Genomic DNA, 16,439 nt, shown 5'->3' on the forward strand with positions numbered 1-16,439 from the left:
TTTGCACTCCCACAATGTTTTCATAACATCCCATAGTGGTGTTGTTCTATCATAACGAACTACATATTTATCTTCTCTCTTTGTATAAATCTTCATTTGTTTCTCAATGTTCATTCCACCACACTCCTTCAAGATTTCTATATAGTTGCGAATGAAATATGTTGTCATTGGTAATCTTTCGTTTAGCATGTAGTGGTCTTCAACAAGAAGTAAGTCAATAGTTCGAACAGTTTTACATTCTTTTGGTATGTATCTCTTTATTTCATTATGTCTTGAGTCATTGAAATAACCAATGGTAACATTGAATGCTATACCTGTTGAATCGGAAATTTCTTGTACTTTACTTTGAGGAAAGTCTCTAACACGAATGACTTCTCTCATGTGGTCAATAGTTTCTTCATTTACTCCAGCCTGAATGCAAGCATAAACGAAACAATTGTCCTCTGTCATAAGTGTTGCAGTTCTTTTGTTCAGTTCATTGAAGATTTGGTAGCGTTCAAGATTTATAGGTAATGTGCAAAGATACTTCCAGAACTGACCGCTTCTCTTCTTATAAAACTTCTTTTCACCATTATCTTTCCAAAAGCTTTCTATAAGTGCTGGGTTTCCTGTTTGCTTAAGAGCTTCCAAAATGGCTTTCTGGTCATTTGTCAGTGTGCTTTCATCTCTATATGGTCTCTTTTTTGGTTTGCCTTTCTTTACATCTGACATCGTTAAGCCTTCATATTCTGTTAAATCATACATCTTTATTTCAGTAAGATTCTTTATGTTTGTCAAGAAGAAGTCATAGTGCATTTCAACAATACCTGCAGCATTTGCTTCTATCTCTGATATAAAGTTCTCCTTCAAGAGCTGATGTAGTAGTGTTCCAATATTATTGAGGTTTAACGTAGAACATTCATACTTTCCACCAAGTTTATAACATACCATCCATCTCTGTTGGGAGTTTATTTTAATCTTCTCTAAGAGTCTCATGAAAACCTTACCGAAATGTTTGTGTAAGTAGTCTCTGTTTGGTTCATCTAAAGCTTCGATGTTAAAGTCAATGAGTCTATTGCCTGACTTCACATTTCTCTTCCTATTCTCTTCATCTTTCTTTAACCATCTCTCACCTTCTTTTGGTTTGTCGTCAATGGAACGAATGACATCGTTAGCTTTGCGAACTTGTTCTATAGCGCTCTTAAACATCTCTCTTCTCTGTTGTTTCAGTGTGTCGTCTCTCTTTCGTGTTTCACCAACGTTTGCATTTGTTATGTCAAACATCTCTTGACGAACATCATGCGAAAGAGCTTTACGAGTATGACCAACGTTTGCATTTGTTATGTCAAACATCTCTTGACGAACATCATGCGAAAGAGCTTTACGAGTATGACCAACGTTTGCATTTGTTATGTCAAACATTTCTCTTCTTACTTCATGAGGTACTGAACGTCTATGATATAAGTCAATAGCAACGTCATTTAAAGGAAATGCTATTGCATGGACTTCGTCCTCGCCGCGTTGCGGCTTTATGAACTCATGAATTCTATCATAACTTATTGCACCATTATAGTCTTTAATGAAGTCAGCGAGTGCTTTTTTGTTTGTTGCGTAATGCTTTGCAACATCTATGTTAGCTTCTGTAAGAAGTTGTTTTATTTCCGAGTGTTCTAACTTAGACAACTTCCGATACATCTTTAGTAGGAAATAAAAAAAATATTTTTGAAAAAATTAGATTAGATTTTTTTTAAGTTATTTTTCAAAATAATTTAATATTTTTATTATAATGAAACACATGCAAGATTGCAAGTTCTTTTCATACAATGCTCTCGCTAATGCCATCAAGAATGAGTTCAATGGTGCTTCAAACGTTAATGTTATCTTTAACAAGAAGTTTGTGAAAGAATCTAAGTTTGGTCAGTATGTCAGACCATTAGCTATTGTCATTGACCGCAAACGTTATACTTCACAAGAGTTAGCAGTAGTTTTGAAACAAAAGAGTTTCTTCGTGAATGTCAAAGATACTCATTATACTGTCATAAAGAACTCTAACATTGACTTCTTCAGTATTGCTATGAATCTTTCCGAACAGAAAGAATATAAGAAGGGTGAAACAAATGTGAAATATTATCCTTCATCTCTGAAGACAATAACGAACAAAGATGTTATACAGAAATTCTTACCAAAGGTTGAAGAAGCTTCTATTGACATTGACGAAGGAAGTGAAATGGTTGAAGAAATAGACCCTGAAGCTATTTAAGCAAAAATATATTTTTGGTTAGTATTCATATGGATATTTTACAACAATTCCCCAATGTATAAACTTTTCATACGCTTTTTCATAAGCTTTATATACCTTCAGAAATTTTGCATAATCTTTAGAAGCATTTAGATATTGTTTAAATGCTTTGTATGTCTTCAGAAATTTTGCATAATCTTTTACATGTTGTTCGTTCTCTTCTTCTGTCATGAGTTCCGAATATTCTAAATTCATGTTCTTTCATATGAGATAAAATTTTATAAAAAAAAATAAAATTAGCTTAGATTTTCATTCTTCCTCTTTGAAGTTATCGAAATACTCTGTTATTTTTTCCTTTAACAATGTTAAGTCTTCTTTAAATGTAAGTATTGTGCAACCTTTGATGTCATAGTGTGTTTGAGGAAGAGTATTTTTGACAATTTCCTTTATTTGCTCATTCGGTGTCATTGAAATCGGTAAGTTTTCACGATAGAACCAGTTTCTGTCAGATTTGTAAATCTTAGCAAGGTCATAAAAGCTTTTGTTGTTTCTTCTGACTAAATGCAACATAACCATATCTCTGTCTTCTTCTTTCTCCAACTCTTCAGTATATATCATATACTTATAACTCTTTTCCTTTCCTTTTGGTACTGAACGCGGTATTCTTTTCTGTATGCTTTTGTCTTTGGATTCAATGACTTCATCTTTTGCTTGAAGTTTCTTTTCCATCTGTTCGCGTTCTTGTCTGTGAATTTCGTCAAGAAGTTTACAAACATACCAAGCATAACGAGGTGAAGCCCACATTGCTACAGCATTTACGAGAAGTCTATGAACATAATATCCTCTCAAACCGTTTGGCAATTTTTCACGATTTTCATAGAGTTTTGGCGACTGGGGTTTTTTACCTACTCGCTGTTCTTCACTGTTTTCAGAAAAAAGTATGTCTCGCTGTGCTTCATTTAATAGTTCAATAGTGCTTTGGTTCCTAAACCAGTCTTTAGGAAGTTTAGTATCTGGAGCATAACATGCTGTCAAAATACTTTGCATTTGGTACATGTCATCTTTGACTGAACGAATGAGACGTAACTGTTTGTTATATTGTATGTACTCGTATTCTTCATTTATAGCTTCATGAACGATAGCAGTTGTTGTGTTCTCTAATGTTGACATTACTGTCTTTACATACAAAATAAAAAAATAAATAAAAATAAAATTAGCGTTATTTTTTCTGAGATAAACACTATTTCTTCACAACATTAAATTTTATCCTGTATGAAATGACTTTAAAAAGATTATTGACTGACTTCGAATACTATCTCATTGACGCACTGACAGACCCTCAAAACTGTGTTGAAAGTTCTTTAAGCTTTAAGATTGAAGGTACGACGCATTTTGTCTTCACTTACGTATTGAAAGAATATGACCGTTATCATAACGAAGTGAATCAAACACTAATAAAATTTGTAGATAAAAAATTGGTTAACAATGAATATTTTAAACGTGAAGACCCAAACACTGCTGGAGATGATGAAGAATACAGACAAGTTATTGAAAAAAATAACGCAAGATTAGATGCAATAGAAAAGAAGTTTAATGAATGTCTTACAAACACGTATGAATATCTTATGCGGTGGGAAGCCAGATGGAAATAAATTTACGTCAAATATGCAATTTATAAAATCTTATGTCGACAGGCTACGTAGCACAGTGGTCTAAGGTGGTGTTATGGGGGGTTAGTGTCTGTGGTTCGAACCGCGGCAGCGCCGTATTTTCTTATTTTCTTTGTTTGTCTTGTTTGTCGTGAATAAAAAGTGTCATAAAAGTGCTCTATTTTCCACGGGAATAAATAAAAAATTTACTTTATTTCTTCTTTATTTCTTTGTTCCCGTGGAAGAAGGGTTTTGCTGTTTTTTCTGTTTTTTCTCAGCCGAAATCAATGATTTTTTCATTTTTGGAATCCTTAGCGAATGAGGAATCTTTTCTCTCGTGGAAGCTTTGACCAAAAATATAATTGAGGTGAAGAGGTGAGATCTCACCTGTTTTTTCACCTCTTTTTTCACAAGCGTTTTACATGAATTGTACGATGTATATTTGAAATCCTAAACAATTTCGTAGCTTCTATTTCTTCTGTCAGTATGTCAAAAGTTTTAACAATACCGAAGGTTTCTTTATACTTCTTCTTGACGTCAGACAGAAGGAAATCTTCTGCTGTTGGATAGTTTTTGTTCAGAAATGCTAACATGTCCATTTTATCTTCTGCTGGCTTTTCTGCTTCTTTCTTTAAGTCTGCATAGTCGTTTCGCATACGTTCTATCTCTTTGACTGAGTAGTTATATTTCCTAATTGCTGCTTTACATTTTGAACATTGCGGGTTCATTTTTGCGTTATACATTGAAATAAAACCAGCTAAAACAACTAAAGCGTCAATTGCTCTCTTCATCTCAAACATAGCGGGTCTTATTTGTTTGTTCCATACTTTGCCTCTTCTATCTTTATCTCTTATTTCCCAAACACATTTTGCAACTAATGAAACAAAGTTATCGTAAGTCTTAAACTCCTCAGATTTATATATGTCAGAAATGTTTTTATAAACCATGTCGCAATCTTTGTCCATAACCTTATGGTTGAATGAAAACCAAGGAATTCATAATTTACTTTACGTATGAACTTCTTTATTTCTACTGAGTCAGTTGGTTTCACTTCAATTTCGTCGAATTCAGGAATAGTGAGTTTTTGTTGTTGGATTTCAGGTAGTTTAGGCAAATGGTCAATAATGTCCTGCATTTCATAAAGATATTCTTCATTTTCTTCATCTTTCGCACTACAGTCTAAATTACTTGTTAAAAGTTCTTGCTTTATCTTCTGGATTTTTGTTTCGAAAGTAAATGAAGAAGGAATGAAGTTTTTCATCTCTACTAACATTGACGTAGGATTCATGACTAACGAGTTTGGTGCTGTTGTTGTTTGAATTGTTGTTGTGCCGATTGTTGAAATCATATCTTTTATACAAAATAAAAAAATAAATAAAAATAAAACTAACTTTATTTTTCTATCTTAAGGAAATTCATGAAAATTCACGGGGGTGAAAAAACAGGTGAGAAAACGGGTGAGATCTCACCTCTTCACCTAAAATATATTTTGTCTGATTTACATCTAATGAAAAAGTTTAGAAGAATTTTCTTATTCTTTCTGGCATATTTTTGTCTTTCCAGTACTCCCGCTCTAATGGTCCCAGATGTGTTGGCTTCGACTCTCTCAAGTTCTTAGATGGTATAACATCTTCAACGCCTCCTTCATATCTTACTTTATAAGTGTCATCGTTTGTGTTATAGCCAAGTATTTCAATAACCACTCCTCGCTTTGCTTCGTCAATGGTTTCAGCAAGTTTGCCATTACTACTTTCGACTAATTTATGACGAGGGTAAAACGCTATGGAGTCGTCAGCAGCTTTTATAAGATATCCATTACCTTGCGTAGAGTCTACGATATAATAATTTCGACTTAACATTAAACGTTTCTTTGTCAACGGTTTGTCGTCAAGAACTACACGAACTTTTGTACCAGGAATGAGGGTAAATTGTGTTGAATTTCTGATATTTTGTGTTTGGCTTCGTTTCTTTTGTATATACTTTTCTTCTTGTTGTTGTGTCATTGAATTTGGTGTATGGCCTGTTGTAGAATGTGTTGAGGAATTATATACTTCGAGAAAATGTTTCATTGTTTTTCGGTAAAGTCTCGCTCTTGGTTTAAATCTCTGAGCGTCCTTATGAAGCGGTTTATGATGCCGAGTATGTTATGGTTATGGTCTTCAGTAGTGTAGTGAGTTATGTTATGCTTAATGAGAAAATCTGTGATTTCATTGCTGAGGTATGCACTGTCTTGGTCTGATGTTAAAGTACTTGGGCTATGTTCTGCCACGAACGTCTGCAAAACTCTTAAAACTTCACGAGTTCCTTTATTTTTCATTGGATATGCATATGCTTTACGAGTGTTAACATTTATGAAGATGAGGAATGGTTTATGTCCTCCTTTTCTGCTTTGAATGAGAGTGTCAAATTGGTATGCGTCAGGAGTGTTGGAGTAAATTGGTAAAAAGTAGTCGTAAGGGTTTATTTTTGTTTGATGTACAACATTTTTGTCAAAGAACTTTTTAACTTCAGCTCTGTTAGTAAATCCCCAACTCTTTGCAGCTTCATTGAACTTCTTAAATGACCTCCATGGATGTTGTTCGAATACTTCTTTCAAGCTCATTTATGTAAAGTTAAAGATTTTATTCAAGACGGTAAGCCCGCAAAGCAGGCTCAAGCGCGTTCATTGAACGCGGTACCATGCGAATATAGTCACAAATGGTGGCATATAATCTGCACCCGAGCCTGTTGGATTTGTTGTGAAAGTATGTGAATGATTTCCTCCTGGTTCAGTTGGTCGAAAAGTCTTTTTTTGCTGCATTGTTATAAGATGGAGATAAACGTCATTGCCAGCTTCATACTCTGAGTTGTATAATGGGTGGTCTCTTAATGAGTGGCTATGGTCGCCAGAAAAGTTTGTAGTTCCTGTATGAGTGTGCGGTGGAAGGTTTGCTTCAGTAATTTTCTTCGAACCTCCTGTTTGCTTTGAAGAGTTAGCACAGTATAAGAATTTGTCTACAATCTGCTGCCATGTACCAAAACCTAAAACTGTTGCTGGATTTGTTGAGTTCATTGAAGTATAAATAGAGCCTATAGGATATAATGTTTGAAGAATCTGAGTCTTTAATGTTTGAAGCTCTGTTTTGTCTGCTTTCTTGTCATATAAATCTTGAGCAGTGAATTTAATATTATGTTCATCCTTCATGACATAAACATCTTTACATCTAATGTTTCTCATCGTCGTTATGTCGTCATCCGATGTTAAACCTTGTGGAAAGTTAGGAGGTTTACAATATAATGCATCCCCACCAGTTCCTTCAACCGTTCCTTCAATACTTTCTATAGCAACAGTTGTGAAGAAATCATGTGTATGGTTCTTGTCTGCTTTTTTATCTAACATTGCTGGTAGTTCATATGTTTCAAAGTTTCTGACATGACCTTTGATATTTATACATTTGTTATTTAAGGAGTTTAGTGTATCTTTTACGCTTGTACTTGGATTCTCTAAAGGTGCACTTGAACCAAGGGTATAGTTCAATATTATGTCGTCTGCTCTAACAGTAGTGAAGGATTTATGTGTATGGTTCTTGTCAGCTTTACTGTCTAATGTAGCTTGAAGTTCATTTATATCGGAGATATTGTGTTTATGAGATTTCAAAACTTTGTTCATTGCTTCGAGTTCAACTTTGTCAGCTTTACTTTTAATAGCATCTTCAAACGTTATTTTTGACTTAACTCTCAAAGTAAATCTTGGTTCAACTAATACACCGTTAACATTGAAAGTAGAGGCATAAATTTCACCGGTATAACCAAATGCTTCTGGTGCTTTAGCTACATCATACTGTACAGTACAGCTTATGTCATAACCTTTAGCACGAATGTATTTATATCTTCTTTCATTAACATTTTTTGTCTTCGCTTCATCACTTCGTGTTAAATATCCATGGTAGTCCGTTATAATCTGTTCGTCTGAAGTTATATAATGAACATGGTTCTTGTCCGCTTTACTATTTAATGTAGCTTGAAGTTCATTTATATCGGAGATGTTGTGTTTATGAGATTTCAAAACTTTGTTCATTGCGTCAAGTTCATTTTTATCTGCTTTACTATTTAATGTAGCTTGAAGTTCATTTATATCGGAGATATTGTGTTTATGTTCTTTATCTGCTTTTTCGGCTAATTTCTCTTCTATCTCATTTATTTCAAGTTCATGCCTACCACCACCTCCCGAAGAAGTATTTTTCTTCAGCTCTTGAAGAACGTCCACTTCGCCATCTTTGGTGTCAATAATGAGACTTTGAGTTAAAACCTTTCCTGTCTTAATGGATGTTTGTAAAACTTCTTCTTCACCGTGTTCGGGGTCATGGTCGTCATCATATCTTGTGAAATCAGAGATGTTGTCATACATTAAGCATATCTGTCTCAAAAGTTCTGCTATTTGAAACTGGAACGAAAGATATACAGAACTTTCATCATCTCCTAAAGTCAAGTCTGCTTTCTTAAGTATTTCTTGAATGTATGCAATGAGAACAGAGTACCTTGGAAAATATTCGAACAATATTTCATTAGCTGTTGGTTTTGGTGGTTCTTCTGGAGTTTCTGCATCTCTTGACTTCAATGCTCTTGCTCTCAAAGACCTAAATGTTAGAGCACCGGGTTTTACAAAGGACTTTATAAATGCTTTAATAGTTCCTGGTAAGTTATTGTTAGCATTAAGTAAGTTCCTTATGCTTCCATCATGTACGTCCATAGCACTATGTAAAAAATCTATACTTTTCTTGTAGTCAGCAATAGACTGACTGTGATTTTTTAAAGATTTGTCAATACCTTTAAGCCAATCTTCATGCATGTCTGATACTGAGCCAAGAATATCATTTGCTTCCTTTAGTGTATTTTGTGCTTCTCGTAAAGTATCCAATCCAGTACGTGCATTGTTTGCTATACGTCTTACAGTATCTATTTGACTCCTTGTTTCTTGCATCCAACCAGATAAAGTTTTAATAGTATCCGAACCATTTGAAATGAAGTTCAAAGCATTTTTAACGTCATCTAAAGCTTCTTCACCAAGTACTGCCCATATCTTTCCGATTTGGTATTGAAGAACTCCATATGAAGTAGCTGTTAAACCAGTATTTATAAGGTCCCATATCCATGATTTAGCAGTTTTTCCATCCTTTCCATCCTTTCCATCCAAACCGTTTTCGCCTTGAGGTCCTTGTATTCCTTGTATTCCTTGTATTCCTTGTATTCCTTGTGGTCCGGTGTCACCCTTCTCTCCTTTCAGTTCATCTTTATGTTCGTTATAATATTCTAATGTCATAAGGTGTACATCATTACTGCTACCAGCAACGCCGAGAATTTGTTTCTCATTCATGACTAAATTCTTTAGGCATTTAATGTTGTCGTCAAATCGAAAGCTCTTTAACAATTCAATGAGAACATTTAATACTTTCACTAATGAGGCATCTACTGTAGAATTTATATATTGCACCGTTCCATCATTTATGATGGGAACCTTGCTTGTTGTAATGAATGGGTCATAAGTGTTAAAAGTATCGAAATCAATGACTTTTTTAGTTTTTCCATCGTCAATGACTAAATCATTGCCTTCAATGGTTAATGTTGAGTTTTCATTTACTAGTTCATGTGCTCTTCTTGCTTCATTTGTTTCATACGCATATGCAGCAATAGTCATATTTTAATGAGAATAAAATGTTGTTCTATTTGCAAAGTACAGACCCAAACGAATACGGGACAGTAAAGCTACAAACAAACTTAGGTCTTCAGAATGAAGCGCTTGCTTTCAGAGTTGTTGACTTTAATACTATCGCAACTTTTGTCATAACAGATGAAACAGATTTCATAGAGATTGAAATAGATGACAAAAGAAGTTTTATAACATTTCCTAACAGAGCAGAGTATAGAATAGATAAAATTGCTGGAGTCATAGATACTCTCATAAATGAAGAAACTATTGACAACATAGATGTCGAACTCTCTTCTGAGGGAACATTGAAGTTCAGTAGCAAGAAAGAGTTCAAGATAACACGAATGAGTCATAGAGTTCAACTTCTTTTAGGAGCATACCATATGACATTTCCTTTGAAAAGTGTTGACAAAACGATTGAGATGAAATCTGTTCCATATGTATGTTATGGTAATTGTTTATACATTGAGTCTAAAATAGCTAATGTCACAGGCATTTCAGGAGTTAATAGTAAAGGTTCAGTAGAATATAAATCCTTCTGTTATGCAGTCAATTCAATGTTCATTCCAAACGTTCCTGTCATAGCAACTCATTTAGGTAAATGGGTTCGCATTAGTCCTCATAATTTGAAAGACATGCAATTCAGACTTGTTGACTTTCAAGGAGAGCCTGTAGAACTGAAGGCACCAGTGCGAATGACTGTTGAAGTTGACTTTTTAGAAAATATTAAATGCAACAGCTTACAAGAGAACTCAGAGCTAAAAATATAAAGTATGAATGTTATGTATTAGGTCATGAACTTTGGTTGTTGCTGTTTGATGAAACAAATGAGTTAGTTATGTCAGTCAAGAGAACAGAAAAATATTGTGTTAGTGAAAACTGCACCAAGTCAATAAGATTAGGTTTGCATTATGAAGATGAGTTCGATACTGTTGAAGAAGTTTTGGATAGATATTACAAATTGCTTTAATTTACTAAAACATATTTCAAACAAAGCTTATAATCAGTAGATAGTTTTGTATACTCGTTCGAATATTTATACTTAAACTCAACTCCTGGAGTACCTGGTGTTTCAATGATGCGGATGTTACCTATTTTCATGAATATTGGAGTTTGACCACAGCATTCGATTTCAGGGTCGAGATAGTCAATGACACTTTGTTTCCCTGTTATTCGTGAGATAACATTTTCAAGGTCCTCCTTTGTTAGAATTATTTGGTTCTTACTTATAAGATTTGTCAAAAGCTTCTTATCGTCTTTGAGTAAAATTGTTTGGTATAACTGAAGAAGGTAATGGTCTACGTTATCTGAAGGATTTGTTTGAACATTTGTGTAAGGGTTGTCGTTGGCTTCTCTTGAAAGAATTTGGTCCAGTGGTGGATACTCTAACTTAACATCTGATGTAGCGTTAGCGTTTGAAGCTGTGTTTAAATTCACCGACTTAAGATCTGGTTCTGGTTCTTTCAAACACTCTGAACTATAGTTCTTTATGACAATATTGTTTGTCGTTCGTGAGTCAACATTTGATGTTGGTTCAATTGGAACATTAACGGCACCAGCTAAGATGGATTTGCTTCTCATTTCATATAGAATAAAAACCTTTTATATGTATGAAATGAACAATATACTCGACAAGGGTTTGAATGTAAAGCTAACGAATGAAAATATTGTTGAATTCACTGAGACAGGTGCTGTGTATAAAGATGTAGAACTACTGAACAAAAGAGCTAAGGGAAGAAGCAGGAACATGAACAAAGGGTGGAAGCCTATAAAAATTTATGTCAACGATGGCTCAGGAGGTTCAAACATAAAGTATGCAGAAAGTTATAGAGTTTATGCTCTCAAAGGTGAAAAGCCTTCATTTAAGAACAGCTATTCTAACGCATATCCTCAAAAGCTAACGGATGGAGAAGTGGATGATATGAATGACAGCAAAAATATTAACAGAAATGGCGACAGAGATGCATGGAATTTGTTTACCATCAGTCAATTGAAGATTAAACTTTAAAACAATGTTGGTCGTTCCCATGGAATATTTTTGACTTTAATGGTATTAGTCATGATATGAATCTCAAGGTATGAACGAGGAGAGATGAGAGACTTATATGCTTCCCAAATTTCTTCAAAAGGTAATGTTATACCTGACTGTTTCCAAATGAGTTCAATATCATAGCGTGAGAAACCTTGAAAGATAACGAAGTCAGTTATGAGACGTTTTATGTTTAAAGCTAAAAACCTCCATGTTTGCATAAGTATTGCTACAGTTAAGTGGTAATGTCTGACTTTAGTTATGATGTTAGCTAATGGTGAGTCTGGTTTTGACACTAAACCTTTTCCGGCGAAGTCGTCGCAAACGAGCAGAGTGTTTGAAGGATACTTTTTGAAGGGGTATTTTGAAAGTTTTGACAGAATGTAGTTTGTAAGTCGTTTCATATCGTAAACTCCTGAGTACTGACGTAAGTGGTGTTTGTCAATAATTCTTTCCATCTCCTCAGAAGTCTTTTGCATTCCTGACTGTATAAATTCAACGATGGCATAATATTTCCTCTTACGTCGAATGTAACGTTGAAGAAATTCAATGAGTTCACTGTCTGGAACTTTAACGACAGAGGCTTGAACTTTTGACATAAATGTTTTCGCTGTTGAGTCCATAGAGTCTGAAGTTGCTGATATAATGATTTGGTCATAATATGAGTCATTTCCTAAACGTTCTGTTATGAGTATATGACGAATGAGGTTAAATGTCTTACCTGAACCCATCTTTCCACAATAGAAATACACACCATTTGAACAGAACTCATAATCTTTGCTGAAAGGAAGAATAAGAGAACTGTTGAGCTTTTCACTGCTTTCATTCATGTCTTCATCTACGTCATGTATTAAATGCTTCATTTTATCTCCATTAAAAATGCAAGTCAGAAATATTCAGAATATAGCACCGAGTCTAACTGACAAGAGTATAAAGATATACTATGAACACGTTATGATGAAACCTACCAAAATTCAAGAAAGTCAGTATACTTATGAATATCCAAGACACTGGGTAGAGTATGTAGGAGGTGAGAAAGCTATTGAAATCAGACAGGTTCGAAGTATTCCAGCAGGAAGAACAATATTATTGAAGAACTTTAATGTTTTGAGGTATAATGATGAAACAAAGAAGCAAGATAGTTTCCCTGTTGCTGTGTATGTGAACTTAGATACAGGAGATGACATGAAAGTTTTTAACACAAAGCTTCAAACGGTAGTGAGAGAACAACTGACTGCGGAAGGGCATCCATTACCTTCAGAAGTTACCATAGCATATAATTTTGAAACAAACTCAATAGATTTTAAAGTCATCTCTGCAAAGAAGTCAGGTTTTACATTTAATGAAGCAGATGTATATTCGAATGAAAACTTCAAAGCTATTGCATGGTTAGATAATGACGATTGTTTTAAGAAAATATTTAAATACAGTGACTCAACGATGTCAATAGATGACCTTCGTGGAATGTTACCATCGACGTTTACAGTAGAAGGTTCAGCAGGATTGCTTACAAGTTTTTCAATTGGTGGCATTTGGTCTCGTGAGAACATTGTTATAAAATCCAGTATAAGTGAATTTGCTGAAGAATCTATATTATGTCTTTCAAACTACATGTATTCGCCGCCGAAGCATTATAGTATAACAAACTTTGTCAGTAAGTTTAACATAAGACTTGTCGAACCTTCTTCAATGAAAGATGTTGTGCTACCTAAAGATGGAAAGGATGGACTCATTATTGAGATGATTTTAATTGCATATTAATGAGCTTGTTCTTGAAGGTCATTCATGATGAAATAACTGTTGTAGAAGATGTTACAATTGTTCAGACATTTTTATTGAGAATAGATGATATAAGAAATAAGTTAGATAGACCGCAAAGCGGTGAGGGCGAAGCCCGTGAGAACGCTTATGTTTCATTGACTTTCTCCAGTAACGAGAACTTTTATGAGATAATATGAAGAGAGATGATTTTAATATGGTGTAAATGGTAGCTTGGGCAGCTTTAGGCGCAATGGGAACAAAGCATTAGCATTTGGAGCAAAAGCACTTGGAGCTTATGACGCAGTAAATAAAATGAGTGGAGGAAGGGTTTCGAAGACATTAGATGCAAATAAAGGGAAGATTGGAGGCGTTGCAAAGAAGTTAAGATTAAATAAAATAGGGCTCATAAATAAAGCATCCAATTTGGTTGCGACTGAGTCAGAAAATGCTTTAGGAAAGGACCATGAGTTTGCAAAACACGCAAAAGACTTTAATGACCAGATGAAAGGTGAAACAATGCATTTAAATAGAGTCGATGGAACTAAAGAAAATGTTTCTTCTCCACCAGCGGTTTATCCATACGGGCCTTATGGAATGTATGGAAACCTTATGAACGACCATTTGACCCATTGACTGGTGGAAGTAACTGGTATCATTACGGACGAAGAAGAAAGACAGTTAAGCTGGAGACAGACGTGAAGAAAGCAACTAAAAAGAAACCAAGGAAGAGAGTTATAAAGCAATGAATTCAAGTGGGTGAAAAAAGAGGTGAAAAAAGAGGTGAGATCTCACCACTTCACCTAAATTTATTTTTGTGCTATGTTTTCATACGTGTGAGGGTGGTGATATCATTAATTTTTAAGTTTATTTTTTAAGTTTATTTTTTATTTTATTTTTATATAAATGACGAAAACTATTGAGATAACAAACTACAACGGTCATGAGTTCAAGAATTTGTTCTTCGTTCCTCGTGAAAATACATTCTATCAGATACGAGGGAGAAAGGGTAAAGTTAGTTTGAGCGTTTATGAAGGAATGAAGAATGGAAAGTTTATACAAGCATACGATACAAACGGTAAACGTGTTTCATTAGCTTTGTCAAAACTTACTAACATTTATTTTGACAGTGATTTTGACCTATATGAAGAAGAAAGTGAGTCAGAAGATTATGAGCTGTTATGTGAAGCACAGCAATGGGAGGAGTTGCAATACTTTTGTAAGTGAGAACGTTTATTTTTACATTAGTGAGGTGAAGTGGTTGGCGGCTTTGTAAATATTTAAGGTTAAGTTAGTGTTGTCGTTTGTGTTGTAAAATATACGTTAACGGTTTCGTAAAGTGTCAAATTCACATATAATGGGTAAGGTGGAACGCAGTGCCACAGTACACTTGATATGTTTACTAACTAAGTCTTTATCCATTTTTGAAAATTGTATTGTAAATTGTAAGAATTTCTGAATACTACTACTATAAAATATAATTGCTTATCTATGTATATTCTCCCTGCATGATATCAAGACTTGGCTATTAGTCTTTATCCATTTTTGAAAATTGTATTGTAAATTGTAAGAATTTCTGAATACTACTACTATAAAATATAATTGCTTATCTATGTATATTCTCCCTGCATGATATCAAGACTTGGCTATTAGTCTTTATCCATTTTTGAAAATTGTATTGTAAATTGTAAGAATTTCTGAATACTACTACTATAAAATATAATTGCTTATCTATGTATATTCTCCCTGCATGATATCAAGACTTGGCTATAAGTCTTTATCCATTTTTGAAAATTGTATTGTAAATTGTAAGAATTTCTGAATACTACTACTATAAAATATAATTGCTTATCTATGTATATTCTCCCTGCATGATATCAAGACTTGGCTATTAGTCTTTATCCATTTTTGAAAATTGTATTGTAAATTGTAAGAATTTCTGAATACTACTACTATAAAATATAATTGCTTATCTATGTATATTCTCCCTGCATGATATCAAGACTTGGCTATTAGTCTTTATCCATTTTTGAAAATTGTATTGTAAATTGTAAGAATTTCTGAATACTACTACTATAAAATATAATTGCTTATCTATGTATATTCTCCCTGCATGATATCAAGACTTGGCTATAAGTCTTTATCCATTTTTGAAAATTGTATTGTAAATTGTAAGAATTTCTGAATACTACTACTATAAAATATAATTGCTTATCTATGTATATTCTCCCTGCATGATATCAAGACTTGGCTATTAGTCTTTATCCATTTTTGAAAATTGTATTGTAAATTGTAAGAATTTCTGAATACTACTACTATAAAATATAATTGCTTATCTATGTATATTCTCCCTGCATGATATCAAGACTTGGCTATTAGTCTTTATCCATTTTTGAAAATTGTATTGTAAATTGTAAGAATTTCTGAATACTACTACTATAAAATATAATTGCTTATCTATGTATATTCTCCCTGCATGATATCAAGACTTGGCTATAAGTCTTTATCCATTTTTGAAAATTGTATTGTAAATTGTAAGAATTTCTGAATACTACTACTATAAAATATAATTGCTTATCTATGTATATTCTCCCTGCATGATATCAAGACTTGGCTATAAGTCTCTATTCATTATGAGTATGACCCCATTTTTTTTTACAAAAAGTGCCGAATTGCAACTTTGTCCCAATCTCGAATTTCAAGTTGTACTCTAATTAATAAATCTAATAAATGAGTGGCACAACCAGAAATTGCAGACTCCATGTGCTTTTTTAAATCCATTAAATCCCTTATTAGAGAATTCAAATGTTCGGTAGGCAAAGTAGTGAGATAATGTGTTGTAATTCCATTATTTTCTTTTATTTCTGTATAGAAGATGACAATTGTAAGCGTTAACTTTTTAATAACTTCATATCTTCCGAATAAAAATGCATGATACTTTTCGAAAAAAACAAGAATTTTTGAAAAAGTGACAGTAACTATTAAAGTTATTTTATTACTAGATAGAGTAACCGAAATAAGTTGTAGACAACTTTATACAAACAAGATAGACTGCAACATCTAAGGGATAATTTGTTGTCTATGGGCCAAACTATTTTA

At 33.6% G+C, this 16,439-nt stretch overlaps 13 protein-coding genes and 1 pseudogene across 14 annotated transcripts, besides 3 other annotated features; 5 read left to right on the forward strand and 9 right to left on the reverse strand.

The window, feature by feature from the left end:
- Positions 1-14,730: part of a mobile genetic element that runs on past the window's edge.
- TVAGG3_0153760 (organellar and viral DNA polymerase type B) lies at positions 129-450 on the reverse strand (the record flags this gene model as incomplete). Its single annotated transcript, XM_051224753.1, has 1 exon — positions 129-450. A coding segment is annotated over one exon (322 nt), but the record flags the coding sequence as incomplete, so codon positions are not given.
- On the reverse strand, positions 566-1,674 carry TVAGG3_0153770 (organellar and viral DNA polymerase type B; the record flags this gene model as incomplete). Its single annotated transcript, XM_051224754.1, has 1 exon — positions 566-1,674. A coding segment is annotated over one exon (1,109 nt), but the record flags the coding sequence as incomplete, so codon positions are not given.
- TVAGG3_0153780 (uncharacterized protein) lies at positions 2,054-2,239 on the forward strand (the record flags this gene model as incomplete). The annotated part of the gene is made up of 1 exon (XM_051224755.1): positions 2,054-2,239. The coding sequence occupies one exon, from the start codon at positions 2,054-2,056 to the stop codon at positions 2,237-2,239; it is 186 nt and encodes a 61-aa protein (XP_051109741.1).
- TVAGG3_0153790 (KilA, N-terminal/APSES-type HTH, DNA-binding family) lies at positions 2,528-3,388 on the reverse strand (the record flags this gene model as incomplete). Its single annotated transcript, XM_051224756.1, has 1 exon — positions 2,528-3,388. The coding sequence occupies one exon, from the start codon at positions 3,386-3,388 to the stop codon at positions 2,528-2,530; it is 861 nt and encodes a 286-aa protein (XP_051109742.1).
- Positions 3,451-3,870, forward strand: TVAGG3_0153800 (uncharacterized protein; the record flags this gene model as incomplete). Its single annotated transcript, XM_051224757.1, has 1 exon — positions 3,451-3,870. A coding segment is annotated over one exon (420 nt), but the record flags the coding sequence as incomplete, so codon positions are not given.
- On the reverse strand, positions 4,275-4,828 carry TVAGG3_0153810 (annotated as a pseudogene). Its single transcript has one exon. A coding segment is annotated over exon 1 (554 nt).
- On the reverse strand, positions 5,385-5,936 carry TVAGG3_0153820 (integrase core domain containing protein family; the record flags this gene model as incomplete). The annotated part of the gene is made up of 1 exon (XM_051224758.1): positions 5,385-5,936. The coding sequence occupies one exon, from the start codon at positions 5,934-5,936 to the stop codon at positions 5,385-5,387; it is 552 nt and encodes a 183-aa protein (XP_051109744.1).
- On the reverse strand, positions 6,530-7,246 carry TVAGG3_0153830 (phage tail repeat-like family; the record flags this gene model as incomplete). The annotated part of the gene is made up of 1 exon (XM_051224759.1): positions 6,530-7,246. One exon carries the CDS (start codon positions 7,244-7,246, stop codon positions 6,530-6,532), a length of 717 nt encoding a protein of 238 aa, XP_051109745.1.
- On the reverse strand, positions 8,385-9,541 carry TVAGG3_0153840 (organellar and viral DNA polymerase type B; the record flags this gene model as incomplete). The annotated part of the gene is made up of 1 exon (XM_051224760.1): positions 8,385-9,541. A coding segment is annotated over one exon (1,157 nt), but the record flags the coding sequence as incomplete, so codon positions are not given.
- On the forward strand, positions 9,559-10,323 carry TVAGG3_0153850 (uncharacterized protein; the record flags this gene model as incomplete). Its single annotated transcript, XM_051224761.1, has 1 exon — positions 9,559-10,323. One exon carries the CDS (start codon positions 9,559-9,561, stop codon positions 10,321-10,323), a length of 765 nt encoding a protein of 254 aa, XP_051109747.1.
- Positions 10,520-11,134, reverse strand: TVAGG3_0153860 (uncharacterized protein; the record flags this gene model as incomplete). Its single annotated transcript, XM_051224762.1, has 1 exon — positions 10,520-11,134. The coding sequence occupies one exon, from the start codon at positions 11,132-11,134 to the stop codon at positions 10,520-10,522; it is 615 nt and encodes a 204-aa protein (XP_051109748.1).
- TVAGG3_0153870 (protein of unknown function, DUF4106 family) lies at positions 11,655-12,412 on the reverse strand (the record flags this gene model as incomplete). Its single annotated transcript, XM_051224763.1, has 1 exon — positions 11,655-12,412. A coding segment is annotated over one exon (758 nt), but the record flags the coding sequence as incomplete, so codon positions are not given.
- On the forward strand, positions 12,537-13,133 carry TVAGG3_0153880 (uncharacterized protein; the record flags this gene model as incomplete). Its single annotated transcript, XM_051224764.1, has 1 exon — positions 12,537-13,133. A coding segment is annotated over one exon (597 nt), but the record flags the coding sequence as incomplete, so codon positions are not given.
- Positions 14,065-14,246: a terminal%2Cinverted (terminal inverted repeat of Maverick-1B transposon ID:TVAGG3_0153720).
- Positions 14,247-14,567, forward strand: TVAGG3_0153890 (uncharacterized protein; the record flags this gene model as incomplete). The annotated part of the gene is made up of 1 exon (XM_051224765.1): positions 14,247-14,567. The coding sequence occupies one exon, from the start codon at positions 14,247-14,249 to the stop codon at positions 14,565-14,567; it is 321 nt and encodes a 106-aa protein (XP_051109751.1).
- A 17-nt stretch (positions 14,731-14,747) lies between the features above and the next one.
- Positions 14,748-16,033: a mobile genetic element.
- Positions 16,034-16,439: the final 406 nt, after the last annotated feature.

This window comes from Trichomonas vaginalis, chromosome IV, assembly GCF_026262505.1.
Source record: "Trichomonas vaginalis G3 chromosome IV, whole genome shotgun sequence".
In the NCBI taxonomy this organism is placed as follows: domain Eukaryota; phylum Parabasalia; order Trichomonadida; family Trichomonadidae; genus Trichomonas; species Trichomonas vaginalis.